Here is a 23,099-nt window from a genome sequence, read left to right on the forward strand (position 1 = left end):
GACAGAAATGGTCATAGACGATGTGCTGACAAAGTGTTGCAGACAGAGGGCGCCACCTGCTCACAAGTCTAAATAAAAAAATACTCCTGTATATTTAACGTTTCGCCATCTGGTGGCAGCATAACACCTCCAGGTTGCTGCTGCTTCATGCTATGTGCAACATTGTCATAAGATGGCCATTTTTTTTAAATGCCTAAATGGAAGAGGAAAAACAGAAAATAAGTTCACTACTTTGAGTTTTATCTTTTTGTTACTCTGTCTCTACTCTTGTAATCCAGGTTGTTCCATGTTCAATAAATAAATACTTGCATATGGTACACGTGTTGTTCGTCACACTCACTCTTTTTGTGTTTGTGCTCAGATGCTGCAGGACTGTCCCAAGGCACGTAGGGAAGTGGAGCTGCACTGGAGGGCTTCCCCATGCGCCAATATTGTGCGCATCATTGATGTTTATGAGAACCTCTATCAGGGCAAGAAGTGTCTCCTTATTGTCATGGAGTGGTGAGTGCACAGTTTCTACACAGACCCTCATTCAACAGAGGTTCTCCTTTATAGATGGTGAAACACTTTGTGATTCAATTTATTCACTCATCAAAATGGCAATATTCTAAGATTTCTGTTCCTGTTTGAGCTGAAAATTCAAACATCTTCATATTATGTCTACATTATTTATCGTTCAGAGTGTCTAAAGCTTCTTCTCCATGAGAGCAGCTTTAACTGGTTCCTCCCCACTCAGCCCTGTCCAGACTCAACTCCAGTTGCAGATTCTGCATGGCTCTTCTCTGCTACCTCTGCCACTCTGGGGGTAGAACAGGCCGCGCCTTGCCATGTATCATTCGTAAGCTAATTTTATTGACAGCAGACTGCATTTGCTGATCGGCAAGAGATGTACGCCACTGCAGGCGAAGGCCGGACCTTTCAAGATCCAAACAACAACGTCTCAGCCACCACAGTGTGGACTGGCGGATATGTCGTCTGCTATCAGAAAGCTGATAGTGTGGTAGGGCGTAATCAGAAGCAAAATCAGAAGCACATGCATCAACTTCTGGAGCGAAATAACTGTGATTTCACATCCCTGCAAGCAACACGTGACTCAGAAAAACGAGAATGCGACGAAAAGACGAGCAACTGTGCAGCTCTGGTTAACGTTCTGTCAGATCAAGTTTTGCACTGACTGACTTGAAACACCGGAACTTAGTTTGACGTGACTTGCGTTTTATTCTTTGTTTGGGTTTTCGTTTTCAATAATGTTCGTGCATGGATCTTGCACTGCATCGTTTGACTTCATCACCGGAATCTAAAGCTTGCTCACGTCCGTAAACGTGAAAATAAAGTGCTGCAACGTAGATAAATTTGTACATTTAGCAAAAACAATCAGCTAACCTGAATTGTTTTCATTATGTTTGGGCCAGATATGAATTTCTATAAGATAAAATGAAATATCTGGGTTTATTTGAGTCCATGCAAACCACAACCTCAAGGTTTTCAGTTGCTGAATGTTGCTGCCAACAACCTCATCGGAGCACCAACCACAGCTCCTGAGCTCTCATGGCTCGCCCACGTTCCTGCTCATAATCACAGCAGCAAAACGGTGAGGAACACGCTGGCAACAGAGACGCTAAAGCTTCAGTAGAACCGAACCAGACATTCACCAGCTAGAGCTGAGCTTGACAATGGAAAATGGACTTAAACTGTCCTAACAAAATACAGGAAAATCTATTCTGGGCAAAATAAATCACATCCGTAGCTCTTCCGACTTGCCCAACATTCCCTCCTTCATTGGAACCAAGGGTCAAGTTCATGTCATGCTTCATTCGCTAGCGTAAGAGTGGAAGTGGAAGCAATTTGTTTCTGTTTCTTCCTCAGAGATGTCAGGTTTTTGGCACTTTTTACAGTATTATTTCAAATATTTTTCAATTTGTACTTTTTTGACTTCAATGACAATCTGACTCCTGATCCAGTTTCTTTTATTAGGATTTTTCTCATTTCTTTTTTAAGTTAAATATTTAAAATTAAAGAGTTGCAAGTTGATAATGAAGAAACAAAAACCCATCAATTTTCCTATTTTAGTTTATGTTCAAAGCATGTTTCAACAATTTAAAAGGACACCACTATGTAAAATAGACTGTTTTGAGCTTTACGTCATTTTGTCACAATATTCCCTCATAAAAAACATTCTTGGAGTGTTGCTTTGATATGAGAAATTTTTTAATCTCCAGTGGCAAAACACGTAGTAGGTGCCTTTGAGGTGCAGCTCCTCCTCAGAGTTGCAGTTTCCTAGCATCCTTACTGCTCGACTCCCCCACTCTGCTCCTTTAAACTAGCCAGCAGCAATTAGCAAACACCTGGTGGAGCTGTACATCTGCTGAGCTCATATGAGCCACTTCTCAGTCAAATGCTTTTAAAAACGTTGTTAGACTTAGGAGAGAAGCCATGTTGTGATGAAGTCCTGAAGGTGGAGTTTCGGAAAGAACAGGCGTTTATAAAGTAAATTACGAAGTATTTTCATAACAACTGAATGTAACGGAGCTACTTTATTGTGCTATAAAATAGCACTATGTGCCTGGAAAATGCATTATACTGCCCCTTTAAATCGTACATCAGAGAACTTTGACACGCAAACTGATTTTTGCTCTATTTAGCTTTTCTCTTTCTTTCACCTCACACCTTTGCCAGCTTCTGTTTCGCTTTGCTTTGATGAATTTTCGCAGACGTAATCACTTTTGAAAATCTACAATTTCGGAAGTCTAGATGGTATCAACAAGTTTCGTCACATTTTCGGTTTTGACGATTTTTTAATCTGAATAGAATCAGAACAACTTTGTCCACCAAGTGTTAGGTGGACGTCCACCGTCAGCTCCTCTTTCCTGTGGGTTGAGTTCAAAGTGGTTCTGACCGCACCAGTGGCAGGTCCACCTACTCTTATGCACCAATATGTTTATTATTACAGTTAATAAACATATTTCCTGCTACCTTAAGAACGTTAAGTTACTTACAGTGAGAGAATATCCTAAGAAATGTTATTTGAAAATCTAAAGCAAAACGTATCCAGTCTTTGAAATAATGACAGCCCACACAACATGTGGTCGGTGAATAAATCAGTTTGTACTACGTGCTATCGGAAGTGTCTTGCAGGCTGACTTACAAACCCAATTTTGATCGTAAGTCATAAAAAGCCCAAGTCTGTTAGTCCTCATGCAATGTGATGCTGACCAAACGATCAGTGAGTCATTTATTCTTTTTGTTTCGTTTTTACCCATTTAATGTTTCTACTTCCAGAAGGGATGTGCATGCTAAGTGTGATTAAAGCTTAGCATTTCATCTTTAGTCTGAAGTTTTTGTTACAGGTCAGTGTGGTTTAATGTGCAGAGTAGGGCTGTCGTAAACAAATATTTTAGTAGTCGAGTAATCCATCGATTATTATTATGATTAATCGAATAAAAAAAAAATTATCAAATAAAATATTGGTAAATCTGGCACACCGGTGTTACGATCGGATATCAATATCAGTCCAATTTTCATATTTAAGCATCCCTAATAGTTACTTCTCTGTAGATTAGAAAACTAACCTGTAACAATAATAGATCACTTTCTAAGTTAACCTGAAGAAAAGTTATAGTAAGATCTGAAATTCTATTCAATTTAATAATGGAGGCAGGCTCACAAATACACTTATAAAAATGTCTATGATCCAGCTTTTAGTTTGTATTCATCTTCAGTGAGTTTAACAGATGAACTCTCCCCTTGCCCCATACCTGTCGAGCTTTGAGTTTGACAATAAGGGAAATGTCACCTGGAGTGGGGGGCAGGCGAAGGAACGAATGAACGTAAGTTGGGGAGGAAATGGAGCAGGGGACAGCCGAACGCAAGTCAGGGGGAGAAAGACGACCGGTAGACCAGGGGGAGCAATACGGGATATTTACGGCACCTTCGTTCGTCACACTCAAACTCCTCTACCAGCCATGTACCGCCACGATGCGCTCCGCCACCTGTTTGTTCAGACCGGGATGATATGAAATTTATTGTGCGGTTCGTCCGTAAAGCTACACTTACACTGTAAGCATCAACTACTCAGCTGCCTGCCATGTTCAGTATATCCGCTCACCTGTATAAATACTCCTCAGCGCTCTTCCCGCTGTTCGCTCCAAACCAGCAGCGCCCGGAGGAGAAAGGCTGCCGTACTCCAGGCATCGCACCATGATGCTTGTTGGTCCCCAAAAATGATGAAAACCCGGGCATCATCATCAATCAATAAAATCCCCACCGGCCGACTTGAAAACTGTACGTTATGCTGCTAACAGTTGGCTTTTGTCAACAACTCGGAGGCGGAAGTCAGAGCTCCGCGCAACACAAATAATGTCTGCTGGAACACGGTATGCTAAATAATAAAACATAACTCAACGAAGCTTCGAGACAGGCAAATTTTCCTCGAGAAATTTTAATAATCGAGGTACTCGAATCATTCGAGGAATCGTTTCAGCCCTATTGTACTTTATATTGTGAGCTTCCCAGAAATACATTGGATGTTGAATAAGTATGAAAATGAACTAAATAGCAGGAATCTGTCTGGTTAGCTAATTTTGCTACATTTATCTGTGAAAAACACACACACAGTAAAAACATGGCTTCAGCAACTTTGTATCTGTTTGCATGATGTTTAACATATAAAAACTGAGGAAAAAAAGATCATAAGTTATGTGGAAAAATATTCTTTAATACAGACACTTTATATTTCAATGTAGGGCTGAAACGATTCCTCGAATGATTCGAGTACCTCGATTACTAAAATTCCTCGAGGAAAATTTACCTGCCTCGAAGCTTCGTTAATTTATGTTTTATTAGTTAGCGCACCGTGTTCCGGCCGGGACTTCATTTGCGTTGCGCGGAGCTCTCACTTCCGCCTCTGAGTTGTTGACAAAAGCTAAGTCTCAGCGGCATAAAGTCCAATCTTCAAGATTGGCCCGTGGGGATTTTATTGATTGATGATAATGCCCGACTTTTTATCGTTTTTGGGGAACCAATAAGCATCCTTAAAATGACTGGGGAATGCCTGGAGTACGGCAGCATTTCTCCTCCGGGGCTGCTGGTTGAAAGCGAACGGCGGGAAGAGCGCTGAGGTGAGCGGATAGCCTGAACAGGGCGGGCGGCTGAGTAGCTGATGCTTACCGTGTAAATGTAGCTTTACCGACGAACCGCACAATAAATTTCATATCCCGGTCTGAAGAAACGGGTGGCGGAGCGCATCGTACATGGCTGGTAGATGAGTTTCTGAGTGTGACCAGTGAAGGTGTCGTAAATATCCCGTATTGCTTCCCCCCGTGTTCGTCCCCCGGTCTAACGGTTCGTCAGTCCGCTGGTCTATTTCCTCCCCTCCACCCCATCTTACGTTCTTCATTCGCCCTCTCCTCCCACTCCAGGCGGCATTTCCCGTATTTTCAAACCCAAAGCGTGACAGGTTAGGTGGCAAGGTGAGTTTAATTAATCTATTAAACTCACTGAAGATGAATACATAAACTAAAAGCTGGATTGTAGACATTTTTTATAAGCATATTTGTGAGCCTGCCTTTGTTATTAAATTCAATATAATTTCAGATTTTTCTATAACTTTTCTTCTAGTTAACTTAGAAAGTGAGATATTATTGTTACAGGTTAGTTTTCCAAACTACAAAAAAGCAACTGTTAGGGATGCTCAAATATGAAAAATTGGACTGATATTGATATCTGATAGTAACACCGGTATTATGCCAGATTTACCAATATTTCATTTTATTATTATTTTTTTTATCCGATTACTCGATTAATCGTAAGAATAATCGATAGATTACTCGATTACTAAAATATTCGTTTACAACAGCCCTATTTCAATGTCTTTTTCACAGGCTTATTATTTTACCATTTAAAGCTAATTTAATTTTATTTACTGATGGGGCGAGGGGAGAGGCTGTTATGATAAATATTCATATGTTCATAAGTGACTATTGTATCGGTAATGCATTGTGATGACTTTTCAGCTTAGTCTGATCCTTATGGTCTGAGTTGAATCATTTAATTAAGATTCACAGTTCACTATTTCGTGAAGCTGTCATCATTGTAATGATTCAGTTTCTGTTTATTTGTACAGCCCACAGGTGCTAGCATTAAGAAGGCAAAGTTTAAGCCTACAAAGGTTAATTTTATTCAGCTTTTATTGTAAGTTTACTCAGCATGACCTTGGTGCAAAATGACCCATTTCCTCTAAACAACTTACTGTTATTTCCTTTCCATTTCCACTTTGTTGCATTTTAAAACCGCCAAACCCCCATAAAGTTGTCACACGTGCATCCTTTTTGCTGTGTGGTTGTCCTCGCTGCGCAAAGGCAGACGTGTGAGCTGAGGTGCTCATGCAGTGGTGTAGCAAGTGATGAGTAATTTCCTTGAGAGATTCTGTGACAATTAAAGAAAAAGGTAGTTTTTCTTATGAAATCAAAACATTTCCTAGAATATTACACTTGGAGAACTATCTTGATGACCTGATTGTTCTGCAACCTGACACATGAGTCATTGGGTCTGACCTACATTAGGCACTTTGAACAATTGACCCATGTTGTGTAAAGGGTCACAATGCCAGGGTCTCTACACAATTTCCAAAATTAATCCCTTCCTAATTAAAGTAACCTAGACAAGCATAGATGTGTTTATCTTAAACATGTTCAATTACAAATAGTTTAGTTGAGAACTCCTTAATCCAACATTGGTAATTAAGACACATTAATGTATAAAACAACTAATTTCAATTTGATTCGGTCTGCATTTATTAGAAATAGTCGTTTGAGATGTGGAGTAAGTCTCTAGTTTATGGTTTCAGATGGTTAAACACCCTCACACTGCTGATGGGATGTGAAACAGTGTAGGTTGATGTGTGTGTAAGAATGCTGTTTCATTTTTTTTTTTTTTTTTTGCTGTTTCAGTAAGAATTACGTACCCGTTCTTTGCCGTTGATCAAAATCATCATGGTTTGTGAAACAAAATTCATGCCCTCAACAGTTTTGAGAAACGTAGAGGAAGAGGGTTGGGCCGAGACACTTCGAGAATATCTCCTTTCTCTGAACCATGTTTGGAAAAAAAAAAAAAAAAAAAAGAGAGAGAGAACGAGTTAGATTTGTATGAAAGACGGCCTGCATTGCTTAAAGGTTTCCGCCGTCCGTTTCTCAGAATGCAAAATTTAACGCGTGCTGCGGTTCTGGAGGGGGTCCCTCTGCTCTAATGCTGAGTCTGCCTCTCCTGCAACCACTCGCATGCCTGAGGAGCCGATCCTCGGCGACGTGAGCCGTTCAGCAGATGTGAAATTGGCATTGATGATTTGATCTGAAACTTGTGCAGTCATAGCGAGCAAAAAGACTAAATGAAACTTATGGAGTAAGTTGGAGAGAGTTTTCTCATATGCAGGAAGTGATCATTAGCTGCATTTTTGTCAGTATTTGCTGAGATATTGCACAACTTTATAGAGGTGTTCCTGTGTAAAGTTGTCTTTATAAATGATAACTCATGTTGTTGGTAGTGTTGAGTGAAGAATATGTCAGTATAGATTGCCCCTGAGAAGTACACACATTTACCATGGGCATGAATATCACATGAGAGGGTTGTTTAACTCCAGACATCAAAAGTCAGAGTCGCGCATGGTCACTGCTTTCAAACTGGCATCCCTTTTGAAGGGTTCCTTAATGATGCATCTTGACTAGATTTTTTTTTTAAAACCAGAGTTGTGTGCACAAAGTTGTGTTGATTAAAGAAACCCAGTCTAAATAATATATGCGAGCTAAGACAAATGCACACATAATTGTACTGTAGCAAGTTGCAAAGTGACCACACTTTTTGTAACTTCAAGTAAGTTCTGGGAATAATTCTGCCTGCACATTTGAGAACTCTCTCTCTCAGACTTGGCAGACCTTGCGTACGTTGGTTGACCTTCTGTCACAGACTCTGCTTTGAAGATTTCTAGGGGTTCGGTTTTTATCACAAATCGATAAAAAGCCTGACTTGACGACTGATTTTTTATTTTTATTTTTTTTGTCTGAAAAGTCACTAAATATAGCGAAGGTCATTAAACTGGCAACAGTGGCATGATCTGGTGGCCACAATCCCCCAAAACTAAAATGAAAGCCGATAAATCGTCTGGCCCTAAAGATTGCTCCCCTAACGATGCCCCCTACTGTAGAAGCTACATTTCTGCCTGTCATCTGTACAAACATTTAAACTGTCACCCTCAAATGAAAGAAAATTGGTTCAAAATGGACCCTTAAGGCTCCATGTTACCGCTGCAACACCATAATGGGTGTCCAGAGTGAAATAAATTCAGACAAGCTCTCGCTCAAAAATTGGCATCTTTTAAGACTTTAGTTGCAGCTGACCTCTTGGACAAGCCAAATATCTTCAGCTTTTGTGGTCAAATGATGCCACTTAGTCATAACATGGATGATAATATAATGAATATTTGAGTCAAAGTGGAGCTTTCAATCTAAATAAGCCTTAACCAGTAAATACATATTTTTATACTTCATGCTCTACTTCTCATTAAACCATCTTTTCTGCTGAGGACTCAGACGTGTATGTAAATGTACAATTTTCACACTGTTTTAATGTCAAAAACCTCGTGCTGATTCAGAGAAAAAGGCGCCGCTTTAGTCATCAGTATTACTGGAACGGACCACACTTCTATTTGCTGCTATATTCAGACTAATTTTATGCATTAGACTTCAGAGCTCTGCATTTTATGTCTCCAGAAATTGGATTGAAATTTTTGAGTTCAGATTTGATTTCTGACGAAGACAAAAGAGAAAACAAGAAAAACTCCAGTTTCTAAACGGAGCAAACCCCATTATCACTTTTTTTTTTTTCTTTTGGTCGCCCGACAAACCACAGACCACCTGTTACAGGGAAAAGGAAGTTAGAGAAAAAAAAAAAACGCTCCGTCTTGTCTATTCTTTGTAACTGCTAGTATGCTGAAGTAGTGCTTGCTTGAAAAATGAGCAGAGCAGTGCCATATTTGGAAGTTTTACATTCATTCAAAAGGTCAGCATTATCTGCTTTTCAGCATTTACCTCCTTTTAGGAACACCAACGAGTAATGAGCATCATCTGCTTAGAGTAGTGCTAAATCACTCCTTCCTGCAGGATTTCCATCATCTTCAGTGGCACCCAAACCCTCTTGATTTCACCTCTTAGATAAAATGTCATTCTTGTGCAACTCCTCCTAATGAAGTTGTTCTGTAGATCCATGTATATTATTAACGCCGTTTGTGGCGTCTGTCTTTTACAGTATGGACGGCGGTGAGCTTTTCAGTCGAATCCAGGACAGAGGAGACCAGGCCTTCACAGAGAAAGGTAGAGCGGTTTTTCATGAGGCAGAATACCAAATGCTACAATCACCTTCACAGCACACAACTGGATTACTTTATTTGCTACAGTTGCAGTGTTGATGTGCATGTTTGATCACTTCTAACATTTGTAAAAAACATCTTCATTGTAGAGGCCTCTGATATCATGAAGAGCATCGGAGAAGCGATCCAATTTTTACATGCCATCAATATTGCGCACAGAGATGTGAAGGTTTGTTTCTTATCTTATTGTTTTGCTCATTATTTATCTGGAATAATAAAAGAAACAAACCAAAATGACACCTGCAGGTTGTAAAGTATCTCTGTGGTTCTTCCTGCAGCCAGAGAACTTGCTGTATTCTTCGAAGAGGCCCAGGGCTCTCCTGAAACTCACAGACTTCGGCTTTGCCAAGGAGACGACCTCACACAACTCTTTAGACACTCCCTGCTACACACCCTACTACGTTGGTAAGAGTCTGTACCTGCACCGCTCTCACGTCTGACCCTTGGTTTGTTTTGTTTTTTTAGCCGTTAGCTGCTGTGAGATTCTGTCAATATGAGTAAAAATGACAAGTTTTCATGGTATTGCACAGAAACGTGATCCAAATACCTTTTTTTTTTCATAATAGTAAAGTGACACTTATTTCTAGTGGACATTTATAGTATTGCAACTGTAGTTTTACCTGAGATTAATTTATTGTTGTAAGGGCCAGCATTCCTTCAAATACTTTGCACAAATAAATCTTAAATTGTCTTTGTTGTTTAAATTATTATTGTCACATCTACTGCACTTTATTGCCTCATTGTTTGCATTTTATGTATTTCTTATGTCTGTTTTTGTTTTTTCTTGTCTATCATGGCTTGTGCTGCTGCCTTTTTTTTTTTGGGCCAGGTCACTCAGGTGAAAGAGGTCTAGATCTTAGTATTTTTTTTTTTAATCCGGTTAAATAAAGGTTTAATAATAAACAAAGAAAATGCTGGTCAAATAAACGTATTAAACTTTTATTCAAATTGCGCTTACAGCTCCAGAGGTTCTTGGTCCAGAGAAGTATGACAAGTCATGCGACATGTGGTCTTTGGGCGTCATTATGTATATTCTGTAAGTCGCTCATTCTGGGTTTTCTATCCCTTCAGCTCACTAATTGTTAGATTATTTTTTTTCTCCAATCTTACCTTTTTAAATTCCCGACAGGTTGTGTGGATACCCTCCTTTTTATTCTAATCATGGCCTAGCCATCTCTCCTGGGATGAAGAAGAGGATAAGGATGGGCCAGTATGAATTTCCCAACCCTGAGTGGTCAGAGGTGTCAGAAGAAGGTAAGACTCTAAAGCTGAACTTTCTATTTTGCTTAAACGAGTTATAGAAAATTCTGTAAAATAACTTCTTTTTTTAATTATTTTTTTAAATAAATCTCTGAATAGATTATTGTATATTTTTAAATGGTGCACTTAAAGCTCTGACACAGGTGAACAATTTTTTTTTTTTTTATCACGGTTAGAATTTGATGACGCCGTAATTATTAAACTCCTGCTGGTGTTTGAAACCTCCCAATAAACCATGACAGATTACAAAACTGATCAAGAAATTGAAACTGATCAAGGTGTTTCACCACTAAAGCTGCTGCCGCCCACTAAGCCGAAAGTCGACTCTCATTTCATGAGTAATATGCAAGTTTTAAAAAGAAAACTGAAGCTACGTAGTGATGTGTAACTGTATAGTTTCTCTCCAAATAACAGATGCGGCACTGGATCGTCTTAATGGTTGAACTCACTTTAATTCACTTGGGAAAAATCTACGCAAATGTTTTTTGTTTTTTTTTTTGTTTTTTTTCAACGTTTGGTAAAAACAGTGGGTTTGTTTTTTTTTTTTTACCAAGAAAAGAACCGTGGTTTTCTTGAACGCTGCAAAAAAAGTACTTTTCTCTATTACATAAAAATAAAGTGAATCCATTGATGCATTGCCTCACTAGTATGCAACAAGAAGAGCCAATCAGAATTGTATACATCTGTGTTTGGTGAAGCTTTGTTATTCCAATGCAGATTGTAGCCAATTCCAGTTTTTAAATAATAAAGAAGATATGAGAACAGCATTGAAAGTTTTTGAAAACTGAGGCATTTTAAGCTATCATCTTATAGTAGCGATTAGCCTGGTTAGCATGACTAAAAAAATGACTACATTCATGTATTCATCCTGGGGAATATAGACCCTTATCTTACCTTTAATGATTTACAAAATCCTCTAAAAATATGTCTGTATGAAACAGTGTGTCCTTAGATCCTAAAAGTCTTAAATTAATGTATTTAAAATTAAAGCCTTAAAATATTTAAAATTCATTACAAAAAAAGTAAAGTGGCTTTAAATCACAGATCTTAAATGTTGTCTTGGCAGGACTACTTAATTGTATATCCTATTTTCTTTTTTTTCCTCGCGGGACATTTCTGTCAGGTAAAAGGTTGAGTCACACGCAACATCGTTCCATGACTCACTGCTAATGTATCCTTGCTAGCTAGCTAGCTACGTAGCTTTTTTTTTTTGCATCCGTCATGGGTAAGTGCAAATGTATCGGCAGTTTGCTGGATGAAGTGCGTACATGTCTGTGGAGATATAGATCTTAATTTCCATAACGGTCTTGGAACGTCTCAAATTTGAGTTGGTGAAACCTTGTGAAAGAGCTGAAAATATGCAAGTGAAATCATGGACATGCACGTCTTCTTTCCGCAGCTAAACAGCTGATCAGGACCCTCTTAAAGACCGAGCCGACCCAAAGGATGACCATCACAGAGTTCATGAATCATCCATGGATCAACGTGAGTGAACCATAATGTTCATCTTAATGGTTTTGTAATTTCCTACTGAATTATTTGGGTCAGCATTACTGCTCTAACCTTAGAGTTGTTGTTTGTTTTTTCTTTTTTTTTCTTGAAGCAATCAATGGAGGTTCCCCAGACCCCACTTCACACCAGTAGGGTCTTAAAGGAGGAGAGGGATGCGTGGGAGGAAGTCAAGGTGAGGCATTTGTTTTTCTCAACCTGAAATAAGATGCAACACACAGTAGTGTTATAAGGAGAAGGTGTGCTTATTTAACTGGATGATTTGCAGCTCTTTCATGGAGGATATTCTCAAACGTGTTAACAGTTGCAGCATTTGCTTTTGGCTTGTCTTGCGTTTTCTGTTTCGCATTATCCTGGCACAGCACTACATTAGTGCATGGGAGGTGTTTGTGTACTAATCTTTACATCTGGTCTGCAGATAGGGGAGGGTTGTAAAGAACTGCAGTTATTTCATAAAGGTTTGCACTGCAAGTTTTATTGCCACCCAACACGGGGGTGTGGTAAGTCTAGACTTCTGCACCTCTGCTGACTGTGACTTTCTGTCATTGATGGTAACAACTTTAAAGTCATCTGGTTTGATGTGAAAGTAACAGGAGTTGCACCAAAACATCTTGCATTTTTTCAAATATGTGCCAAAGGTATTATAAGTGCACCTAAACAAATAAGAAATTCATTGAAACATTGATTTGTTTCGGTAATTTAATTCAACAGGCAAAAAAATTGTATGTAAATAGTCATTACACGCCGAGAGAAACTTTTATTTCTCTTAATTTTCAGGATTATGGTTCAGAAATAATTAAACTTTGTTATTCTGTTCATCATAAAATTTCAAAATTACGTAAACGCATTGAAAAGGAGAGAATTTTAATGTTAATACACTAACGCATGACCAGACTCTATTTGTAAAGCAGAGAGTCATTGTCAAGGAAGGTAAGCTACAAAAGATTATTGATAAGAATGCTAGTTCTAAAAATAATGAAACAATAGGGATCATTTTACGAGTTTAGAGGAAATTATCTGGAATCGGAGCTTCAAGAAAAACGACACACGGGTCATCTCCAGGGCAACGACCGGAGATAACTCAAGAAATCTTTTCATTTATGCTCATGCTAATGTCTTCCATTGTTCTGTTTCTCAGGAGGAGATGACCAGTGCCTTGGCAACGATGAGGGTCGACTACGAGCAAATCAAAATCAAGACCATTGAAGACTCAACCAATCCACTGCTAACGAAGAGGAGAAAGAAAGCCAACAACCCAAACTCTGCTGCCCACTGAGAGTCAGGCTTGCATGCACATACAACACAGGTTGAGAGGAGAAAGCAATAATTTGTCGACACGAGTCGTACTGCATGGATTTTCTCAGTGTTTTATTTTTCTTGGTAAAAGTTTTGTAAAAGTGTATTTTTTTTTTGTTACTCAGCCATTTTAACAAGCTCATCACCCAATTATGATGATGAGCTTGCCTGCCTGCAGGGTGAAGAGCGGTACATGTATTTACACCAGAAAAGAGATTATGAAATGCAGGAAAACGGAGGAAAAGGGCGTTTTGGATCTCTCTCCCTCTCCTTCTCTTTTCAAGATATCAGATTGTGTAGTGAAAGAGGGGCCCCGTTGTTGGAACACAACATGAAGCCTTAGCATTAGCTGTAGTTGAAGTTTTTTCCCCCCCACCGCCCTCCCTTTACCTGTGAATGTTGTATCACGTGGCTAATCCCCAAAAATAGAAACAAGCGAAGGTTTCTCTCTGTACATGCAAAGCAAGCAGATGTATTTTGAACTGACAGGAGGAATGTAAAGACACTGTCTGTGGGAAATGGGAAGAAATGGATGCCGATTTCTGGGATTTGGACAGGAAGTGTCTGTCAGGTTCAGTTTGTCTTTATGAATGTTAAACTGAGGCCTATGCACTCAAACAAGGGAACTGTGCCACTGACACTGCACCTCACTTGTAGCCCTTCTCTCCTAACTAAATGTGTGCTTGTCAGAGATGGAGCGAAGACAGACACCCCAGAGCGACTCTTTCTTTCACATGTAGCTCACTGGAGAGGAGGCGACAAATACTGTATTTTTTCATGGATTTTTATGACCATTTTAGCCTAGGCCTTACTGAGCATTGCTTATTAGCATATAGCTTTTAATCCCTTCTTGGCATTTGGTTCAAGCTTTTACCAATGTTACCCTTCTGATTTGAAATTATCGGCGGATTGTATGTCAGGTTAAGCCTATGCAGATGTTTGTCAGCTTGGAATACCTTTGAAACTGTGTTTTTTTTTTTAATTATTATTATTTTTGATTGCAAATGTGTTGGGAAGATATTCTGCATCAATAAGATGGATTTCTGTAAGGAGCAGCATCCTGTACGGTACACACTGGCCCTTTAGAGGTTCTGTTAGAGGGCAGTAATTGGATTGATGTGGATTTATGTTGCCGTATGTTCTGCCATTTTCCTGAAGTTCTGAGTTGAATTAGAAAGAACTATGGTGCACAGTCTAAAACACCAGCAGGTTACCACACTGTATAACTCTTCCCCATCCTTAAGAGTTCAATCAATCTGCCAATACACTTCCTAACTCACTTGGGATCGTAGAAAATGATAAATTGTCATTTTGGTCTTGTCACTTTATAAAATGACACCCACATTACCAATTGTATCACATCTCTCACAATGAGAATGTTTTATTTTTTATTTTTTGTCTTTCCCCGTCGTCCCTCAACTCGTCACATCTTTGTAGTGGAAGCACAGATGTGTCTGTCTTTACCCTCGTCTTTCAGTGTGTTCAGCTTCACCTGCCATACTTTTTTGTCTGCTTCAGCTTTGGATTAAAAAAAACCAAAATGTTAAACAAAACCTGGCTCCTCTCTGTTTTTGTGAATGGGAAATCAAAGACGAAAGGCGCCACACAGGTATCACATGTTTTGCAAATGTATGAACATTTAAAAAAAAAAATCTATAGAAATTGTTTTTTATGGGGATTTGGTTTGCTAAAAAATTTATATTGCTTTGGAAAACTTAATGTTTTTAAATTTTTTTTTTAGATTCATTTTGTGGAACTGGTGACTAAACATGTAGCAAATTTCTCAAGGACAGGAGTGAGATCCTGAGATCTGTTGTGTCAAGATCATATGAGGCAGCTGAGCTACAGCTGCACCGACCGCATGACATCCTGCTTCATTATGTTTTATTGGGACTTTTTTTTGCGATGGATCAGTAAGAAAACGAAAGGAAAATAAGTTAACAGTTATGAAATCAAAATGTCATTTTTCTTTTTTTAATTTTCCCAATCTGAAAAGTATTGGGAAAAGCTATTATAAAAGCTGCATTTGCATTCAGCCCCATGACTCAATACTTCGCTACAATCACTAGTGAGATTTTCCACCACTCTTTTATTTAAAAAATGGCTTAAATGCATTGTAATTTAAATTTTCAGATCTTAAGATTCTCAGCTGGACTCGGATCAACCATCACTTGCGTATGTTGAACCTCCAAGCAGCGCTCGTTACTGGTTCTCCTTAAATGGCAGCCTGCAGCTCTGGAATGTGAGCCAGTTTGATGTATAACTCCACCATGATGGATGAATGACGGATTCCATCTTTGAATCCATCATTCAAAGATGGATTCTTGCTCACGAAGCGGATCTTGTCAGAGGCCTACATACTGATGCTTCCTGGGTCATGTAGTTTCAGGACAGACTCTTATGTTCTCACAGATATTGCCTATAATGAACTAATACCAGAATGTGAGCATGCCAGTGTGTCATTTATGCAAATGGCATCTGCAAAGACCAAGAAATGTAATAATCTTCTCTTCTAACATGGATCAGCTTCTTGACAACTATGCTTTACTTTGTCTGTCATGAAATTCCAGTAAAACAATGGTGGGATCAGCTTCAAGGGCACTCCTGCTTAATAAGTACTACATACAACCAATCTTGCCAACCCTTATGAAGCACTGAGTCAGCCAGTAGTATAAAGTCTTTCTTGACCTCTGTGCCCACATTCAGTTCTTTTTTCAAGTCAATCACGTCTTCAAATATGACTCAGTTTGTTGTGTCTGCTCGCGATTTGTGGGTTTTGACACGGGGGTGAACAGACTCAACCCATGACAGAATTGTATCATCGCTCTTTAGCATGAGTGACTCCTGGAATATACACGTTTACGCAGCAGAACGGCCCTGTAGCATTGACTCAACACCCGTTTGCCAACACTGGGCTGTTCAGAGCGAGTTTCCCGCCAGCGTGCAGGGCTGTTTCTCTGCAGGTACGGAGGCAACTGTGGCTTCTGAGCTTCCAGCTCTGAGTGTGATGAAACCGATAGTCATCTCTGGCTCGTACAGGTCTGCTGGGTAAAAGAAAAGACAAAGGGGGTAAATGGGCCCAGAGGGGAGTCCCTATGGTAGACCTGCAGAGGCTGTAACCCCTTACTATAAACCCAAGAAACCACAGGACACCCACCGGGTTGGTTTATGCAAAAAGGTGAGGGTAGGGGAGGAGAAGCTAAAACTTGTAGCGAAAATAAATAAACAAACACAACTATGTTTTCGTTAATTATTTATTATTGTTTGGAAACGGCAGCATGTCATTGTTGTGTGCCGAGTTTAAAATGTGAGAGGAAATGCGGAGGATGGAGATTTCTCAGCTGAGGCGGTGACATGCAGTTGTTGTCGCTTTGAAGTGGCGTGCCATGCTGCCAAGCACACAAACACGTACGCATCCTCTTACTGAGTGACCCGCGGCAGGCGAGCCTGCAGCGGTGCGGCGGGCTCAGCTGAGCAAACTTTAACCAAGTTTGTCAAACGGAACAGCGTGTCCTTATCACTTTGACACGTTTCACAACAAGCGCTTATCTCTGGCTTGTTTTGGAAATCTGTTCGGTCTTACTGTGAAGCGCTGTAACAGTAACAGTCACATCAGGTACACCTTTACGGACATGCTGCGGTTGCTGCGGTTGCTTTGATTGCCTTTTGCTGCTTCAGATGCTGCCGGGTTATTTTAAAAGCAGGCCTCTTTTATAGGAACTCTGCGCCATCTTGCTGGAACAGCAGTGAGGAAGACGTACAGGTGTATTGCAACAAATCACAATGCCGTCAAAAAAAAAAGTTACGACATTTCAGCAATGAAAATGAAAAGTAAAAAATCATATCACACACACACTGAGATGTTAGTTTTTGTTTCTATAGTTTTCAGGCTTATGATTTTAAGATAATGAAACTCCTGATTTCAAATTTTTCCAAAAATGTTTTAAAAATACTTTATTGATCCCAAAGAAAAAAAATAAATGCTTGTGTAACTCATTTACTTAAAGAGTTTTAGAAAGTACTAAAATGTTTAAAAGCCAGACACAGGAGCTCCTCAAGGTTTAGTATCGGGACCCTTTTTTTTCTTTCAATTTGCAGACATATTCAATAAATGAATAGTGTCCCAGTGAAGTCCGTTTGCTAGATTAAATGCACCTTTTCAAAATAAAAGGATTAAAGTATAAAACATAATTTTCATAATTAAGGAGAAGTAATTACTTCTAATCACCAGTTTGTGTGAAGTGACTGTTTAAACAAATACACAGTTATGCCTGTAGTAAGACCATATATCCATGTAAAATAAAAGCTTGTCATCAAAGTGGCACCTTGAAGTATGAAAAACAGGAAGGATTCGTCTGGCTCATCTGTTTCTGCAAAGCAATACTTCAATGATAAACTGTTATGATGAAGTCGTAACACCTGCAGACTGTAACTTATGGCAACACTAAGTTGGACACCAAGTCTACTCATGGCATGCTTTTACAACAAAAGCTAGAAAGGCAATTCTCTCGCTCTCTCTCACACACACACGCACACACACTGTGCACAAAAGTAGTTTTCTTCACAAATCACACTATACTTTCACAGGATACCAATATTAGGAATGTTTTAAGTCTGAATAAAATAAGTCACATAAATGTTGGCTACAGTTTCCCCAGATATTATTTAGTGAAGACGCATCTCTTACTTTAAATTGTATTAATTTAATTTAAGCTATTAGTTTGACAGGGACACTGCACTCAAACATAGAACAGAACGAGTCTGTAACCGATGCGTTGCACAAAGAGCGTACAGCTGCAGCTAACTCACAACTCCAGTCCCTGGTTTTGCATTTCTATGCATTAAAATACATGCAATTTATAAATCAGAATACAGTAAGAATGCGTATGTATTCATGCAGACAGACCGCAGGACGGGACTCAAACCCAGAACCTTCTTGCTGCTGCAAGGCCAAAGTTCTACAAACTGTTCAAAGTACATAAACACACTTTATGTGCTTCGAAGCTTTGGAGAGGCCTTCTTCTCTGAGTTACTTGTATTCTTTGGAAGCCAGTAAAAATACCGGAGAGATTTTTGCAGCTTAGCCGCCAGCTATCGTCTTTCTCCCCAGTGTCCCAGGTTAAATGGTAATTGACCTGTTTGAACCAGCAACCCACCTGCTGCAGAACAAACCCCTTCCTCCTGCCACACAGATTTAACTTGAGCTTAACTCAGTGATCATGACATCATGTGAATCTTTGAGTTTTAACAGAGACTCTTCTTGCACTGCCTTACCTGTAAAGCAGTAGATTGTGTAGTAGATTTCTGTTTGAAACTAAACAGAGGAGCCTGAGGTATCTTCATCTTCGCTTTTCACATTACGTGTTAATGAACATCCCTTGACAGAGTTTAATTCTCTTCAGTGTTTTATTGAAGATTTCTTGTTGGTCCTTGAAAACCATTCAACAAGCTGTAAAAAAAAAAAAAAAACCTAAACCGTCAAAACGGGAATCCACATGCACATTGTCATGGCCTGTCAGCATCATACCCATATTAAGAAAGTACCCAGAGTTCCACTGGTTGCACAATAATGTGGTTGGCTTCTTCTGAGTACTGACCGCCGGAAGTACTGGTCTGTCGCTCGTTTTTCAGAGCCGATAAGTTCTGTAGAAAGATACAGGAAAAACAGCAGGAAGTGAATCTGCCGATGCCACTAAATACCCACCTTGCATCTGGCAAAGTGGGCTTTTACTCATAGCCATTCGGCGAAGCTGTTCCTATGACACAATCGACTCTTTTCAGGTTCACTATACACACTCAGGGCAACGGTTTGACTACTTCTGACACATTTCATTATAAAAACCGACGTTTTTGCACAGAGCGAGAGAGAGCAAGTATAGTAACCGTATCTTCGGGATCTCACATTTGACTCATGATATATTGGAAATTTGCCCACAAAATCTTATCTCCAAAGCAATGAATCATAACGGATGTTGCTGAGTGTTTTTTTGTTGTTGTTTGTTTTGTTTTTTATGAACTTGCGATGTTACATTTGCATAGTTGCAGCGTTTGGGAGGAAACATAGAAATAGTGAATCTGAAAACAATGCATAACGACGTCAAATCTCCCACATAAGTAAGAGTTCAGTTGTAGATGTTAATGCCTTCAGCCTTTGATGAGGTCCTTTTTAACTTGGGTTATCTTAAAAAGATATCGCAAGTGAAATTTTGCTGAAGGTGCATTGTTTACTTTTTTTGTCCAATTATGACTACCAGACCAGAACCTTCCTCTCAAGGCGAGCAAACAGTTCAAAACTGGATTTATTCAACTATTTACACAGAATGCAAATTGGTCCAAATTCAGTTCCAAATTAATATTTTCTTTCCAGTAATAGAGTCGCATTTGGATTCAAGTACACACAGTCCAGTATCATCTTTGTTATTTTACAGAATAATTGACAAGTCTTCATCATATAAAGCTAAGTGGTAAAATATTGTCTATCTAATAAAGGCCAGCTGATTTTAATGTCATATTGACTTAGCAGCAATCCCTCGTCTGTGAAGAATGGGACGACAGAAGAAGAGAGTAAAAAACTTCCAGCAGCAGGTTTGAGGAGAACTCAGATCTGGAGCTCTGCATTGTTACTTTTGACACGTTAAGTGACACTCCCACACTGAGAGCGTCATGCCGAAACCTGCTGAAACATAACAGATTTCTGGGGGTTTTAGCCAAATGAAGTTATTTTCACCAGAAGTCAATCTTTTGAGACATCAAGTGCCAATTTTCCATCAAAAATGGTGCAGCGTTAAAAACGAGGAAGAAGGTTTTGAAAGGAGCCTTCAAGGACAGAAAACACAGTTAGAACTCGGTAACTAGTGGACACACCCATTGGAGAAAAGAGATAACTGGACTTCAACTTAAAATGATTCATGATTTATTTTAAAGGTATTTTTTTATTGCATTTATTGTGCTTAAGATAAAGTCATGAATGCCAACTAATCTTCCTTTAAATCTGGCACATTAGCCATACAAATTAGCATTCCTTTCCTAATGTACAATACTTAAAGAAAAATTCAAATACCCTACTTTTTTTTGGTATGTATTCCTAAATATAAACTGACATTTATGAAGATTTGATCATAGCTAACTCCTACCATGCACAGCACATAAATAGAGCTAGTGTGACAGGCGTTTCCCCAACAGCCTCTCTCTGGTTCTCCAAACTGCGATCGTTCAGACTGCCGTCAGCATATACGTGTCTTGTGTTGGTTAAACATTGTGAACAAACAGCTCCAGAGGACATCCTACTTTTCAAAAGTAGAGATACAAACAACATTTTCTGATCACTTTTGCACTGTTCTGCTAGGGAGAGCAATAAAAAGTAGCATTACTGAAACCAAATATGTATTTGTTGTTCCTTTTTTTTTTTATGCACCAGGTGCAGCGTAGAGCAGCTCGGTGCTACAGGTAGCTAGGAATGAAGTTGTTTTCATCACTTGGCAACCATTTTGGTAATTGTTGTGACTGTGTCACCTACTCTCTGCACCCACTTTGTCTAATGCCTACCTCCGGCAATCATCAAGTTGGAAGGTAGAGATCAATTAACCAAACTGCATATTATTGGACCGTGAGAAGAAGCCAGACTACCTGGAGAGAACCTACCCACGAATGACGAGAACATGCAGAAAGACCCTCGTCTGAGGAATTTGAACTGCAGACACTCAAGGCAACACTGCAAGCAACTGCTCCATTGTTCAAACTGCAATAAATAATATTCCTGAAAAGTGTGTAAAGGGGACAAGGCTGTAAAAAAATAAATAAATAAATAAAACAACAAAGCAGTTTTTCTCTTCACTACTAATTATTTACAACATTATGTAGAGTTTATGTTCGTTCAAACCCTCTGAGCTGCCCTACTTTACAAGAGAAGTTTATCCAATGAGACCACTCTGTAAAACAATAACTTATATTTCTTCAGAAAGACAACAAAAGGTGTTGTGTGTAAAGGTCTTTTGGCTAAAGTAAAAAGAGATAGTATCATTCTTGCAGCATCTGCCAGATACTTAAAGACTATCATGCAACGATGAATTGCAGGATCCAAATGTAAAGAGGAGGCAGGATCGTAAAACTCAAATAGCTTATCTTAAAAAAAAAAAAACTGACAAAAACTGAAGTCCAAAGATAAATCCAAAATAATAAAACACAAGGAAACCGAAAGGAAGCAGGGTGGAGGCATGCAGGAAGTTAACAGGATGAAGAGCTATTTGTGCTGGACGAGGAGCAGGTGGTTGAAACTGAAGTTCAGCTGAGGTACTGGGACAGACGGCTGTTAAAATACACAAGGAACGTGGGAAACAAGTAAACAATCTAAATACTCAGACGCAGATGTATCCCAAACCCAAACACAGCAGACACTCCTGACACTCTCCACCGCTTCACTTTTAAGATCCAAGCCCAAAAAAGGGAGAGCTGCCATTGGAGTTCAGACGTAACGGTTCCCTCTGCACCACTGTGCACAGTTTCACATGACCAGCTCTAGTTTTTCCCACCGTGCTTTGGTGTCTGACTAGAGATTTACACTCATTCCAAAACAACTGCATGTGGCCATATTGAATACGCACACCGCTCGTTAAATTCTCGCTATGTGGTTGGGCGGTAATGAAGCGATAACTATTTTTAAAGACTTTTTAAAATTACTATTTGCAGTGGAATCAACATTTGTTCGTATCATCAGCTGAAAAAACACTGTTGTTAACGTGGGTAAAAACAGAGTCCTGGTTTGGAGGACTGATGTTATGAATGATAGCTTTTTCGTAAGTACTGTCATTGCTGGATTGATACTATTCAAATCCTCCCACACTGACTCAGCATATGACTGAAGAGGCGCCTCAGAGTAGTTTCATTGCAAAGCCCTGAGTCAAGTATGGAGCGAGCGGAGTCATGAGCTTACAGACCCTTCTCTGAGAGCGATACCGCTGCGTAAAATTTAAACGATTCTTCTGCAAGCTGCATGATGAGGCTAAAAGCAACGCGGCGTCTTTTGCGTGGCACTAATTATTCACAGACCAGCTTAAAGTTTACAGAAGATTTGAAGAATTTCATCAAGATACTTGCATCCCATACAATAAAGGTAGTTAAAGTCAAACTTAAATTAAGTGGTGTAATAAAAATTATAATAATACAGTAAGCGTTCATTTTACTGTGCACAGATTGTTTGGAGCTGAAATAAAAAGAGTGCAAGGCGACTCTCACGTTTCAATACACGGTTGATTTATAACCCACAACACTTTTGCTCTCCAGATGTGTGTGTGTGTGTGTGTGCGTGTGTGTGTGCGCGTGTGACTAAGCAAGATTCTTTCTGCATGCATGCGTTTTTTTGTGCAAGTGTGCATATGCCATGAGGGTGAGGCTGGCTAGTTACAGTTACGGTAAATCGACACACAAGCTCGGTCTGCTGCTGGTAAGTGATGTATATGGGTCATGTTTGAGGTTAGAGGATCAGCATGAAGAGTTTACACATTAGTTCTGCATGTATTTAATCTGCAGGATGTGAAAACGTATGTATTTCCTCGTTACTCATTCCAACAAGCAGTCACATGACGACAGTTTCATCAGCTAGGTAAATGATGTCAACCAGGAA

At 39.4% G+C, this 23,099-nt stretch overlaps 1 protein-coding gene across 1 annotated transcript in view; it reads left to right on the plus strand.

The window, feature by feature from the left end:
- Positions 1 to 15,033, plus strand: part of mapkapk2a (MAPK activated protein kinase 2a) — a 32,629-nt gene extending 17,596 nt beyond the window's left edge. The window contains exons 2-10 of the mRNA XM_015013477.2: positions 362 to 501; positions 9,295 to 9,359; positions 9,505 to 9,584; positions 9,694 to 9,820; positions 10,376 to 10,451; positions 10,545 to 10,669; positions 12,075 to 12,160; positions 12,279 to 12,359; positions 13,323 to 15,033. Coding sequence (XP_014868963.1) covers positions 362 to 501; positions 9,295 to 9,359; positions 9,505 to 9,584; positions 9,694 to 9,820; positions 10,376 to 10,451; positions 10,545 to 10,669; positions 12,075 to 12,160; positions 12,279 to 12,359; positions 13,323 to 13,460 — 918 coding nt within the window. The 3' untranslated portion in view covers positions 13,461 to 15,033. The remainder of the gene's footprint in view (positions 1 to 361; positions 502 to 9,294; positions 9,360 to 9,504; positions 9,585 to 9,693; positions 9,821 to 10,375; positions 10,452 to 10,544; positions 10,670 to 12,074; positions 12,161 to 12,278; positions 12,360 to 13,322) is intronic.
- Positions 15,034 to 23,099: the final 8,066 nt, after the last annotated feature.

Source organism: Poecilia mexicana, unplaced genomic scaffold (assembly GCF_051168715.1).
Source record: "Poecilia mexicana isolate PSO_F unplaced genomic scaffold, ASM5116871v1 scaffold_5, whole genome shotgun sequence".
NCBI classification, from domain to species: Eukaryota; Metazoa; Chordata; class Actinopteri; order Cyprinodontiformes; family Poeciliidae; genus Poecilia; species Poecilia mexicana.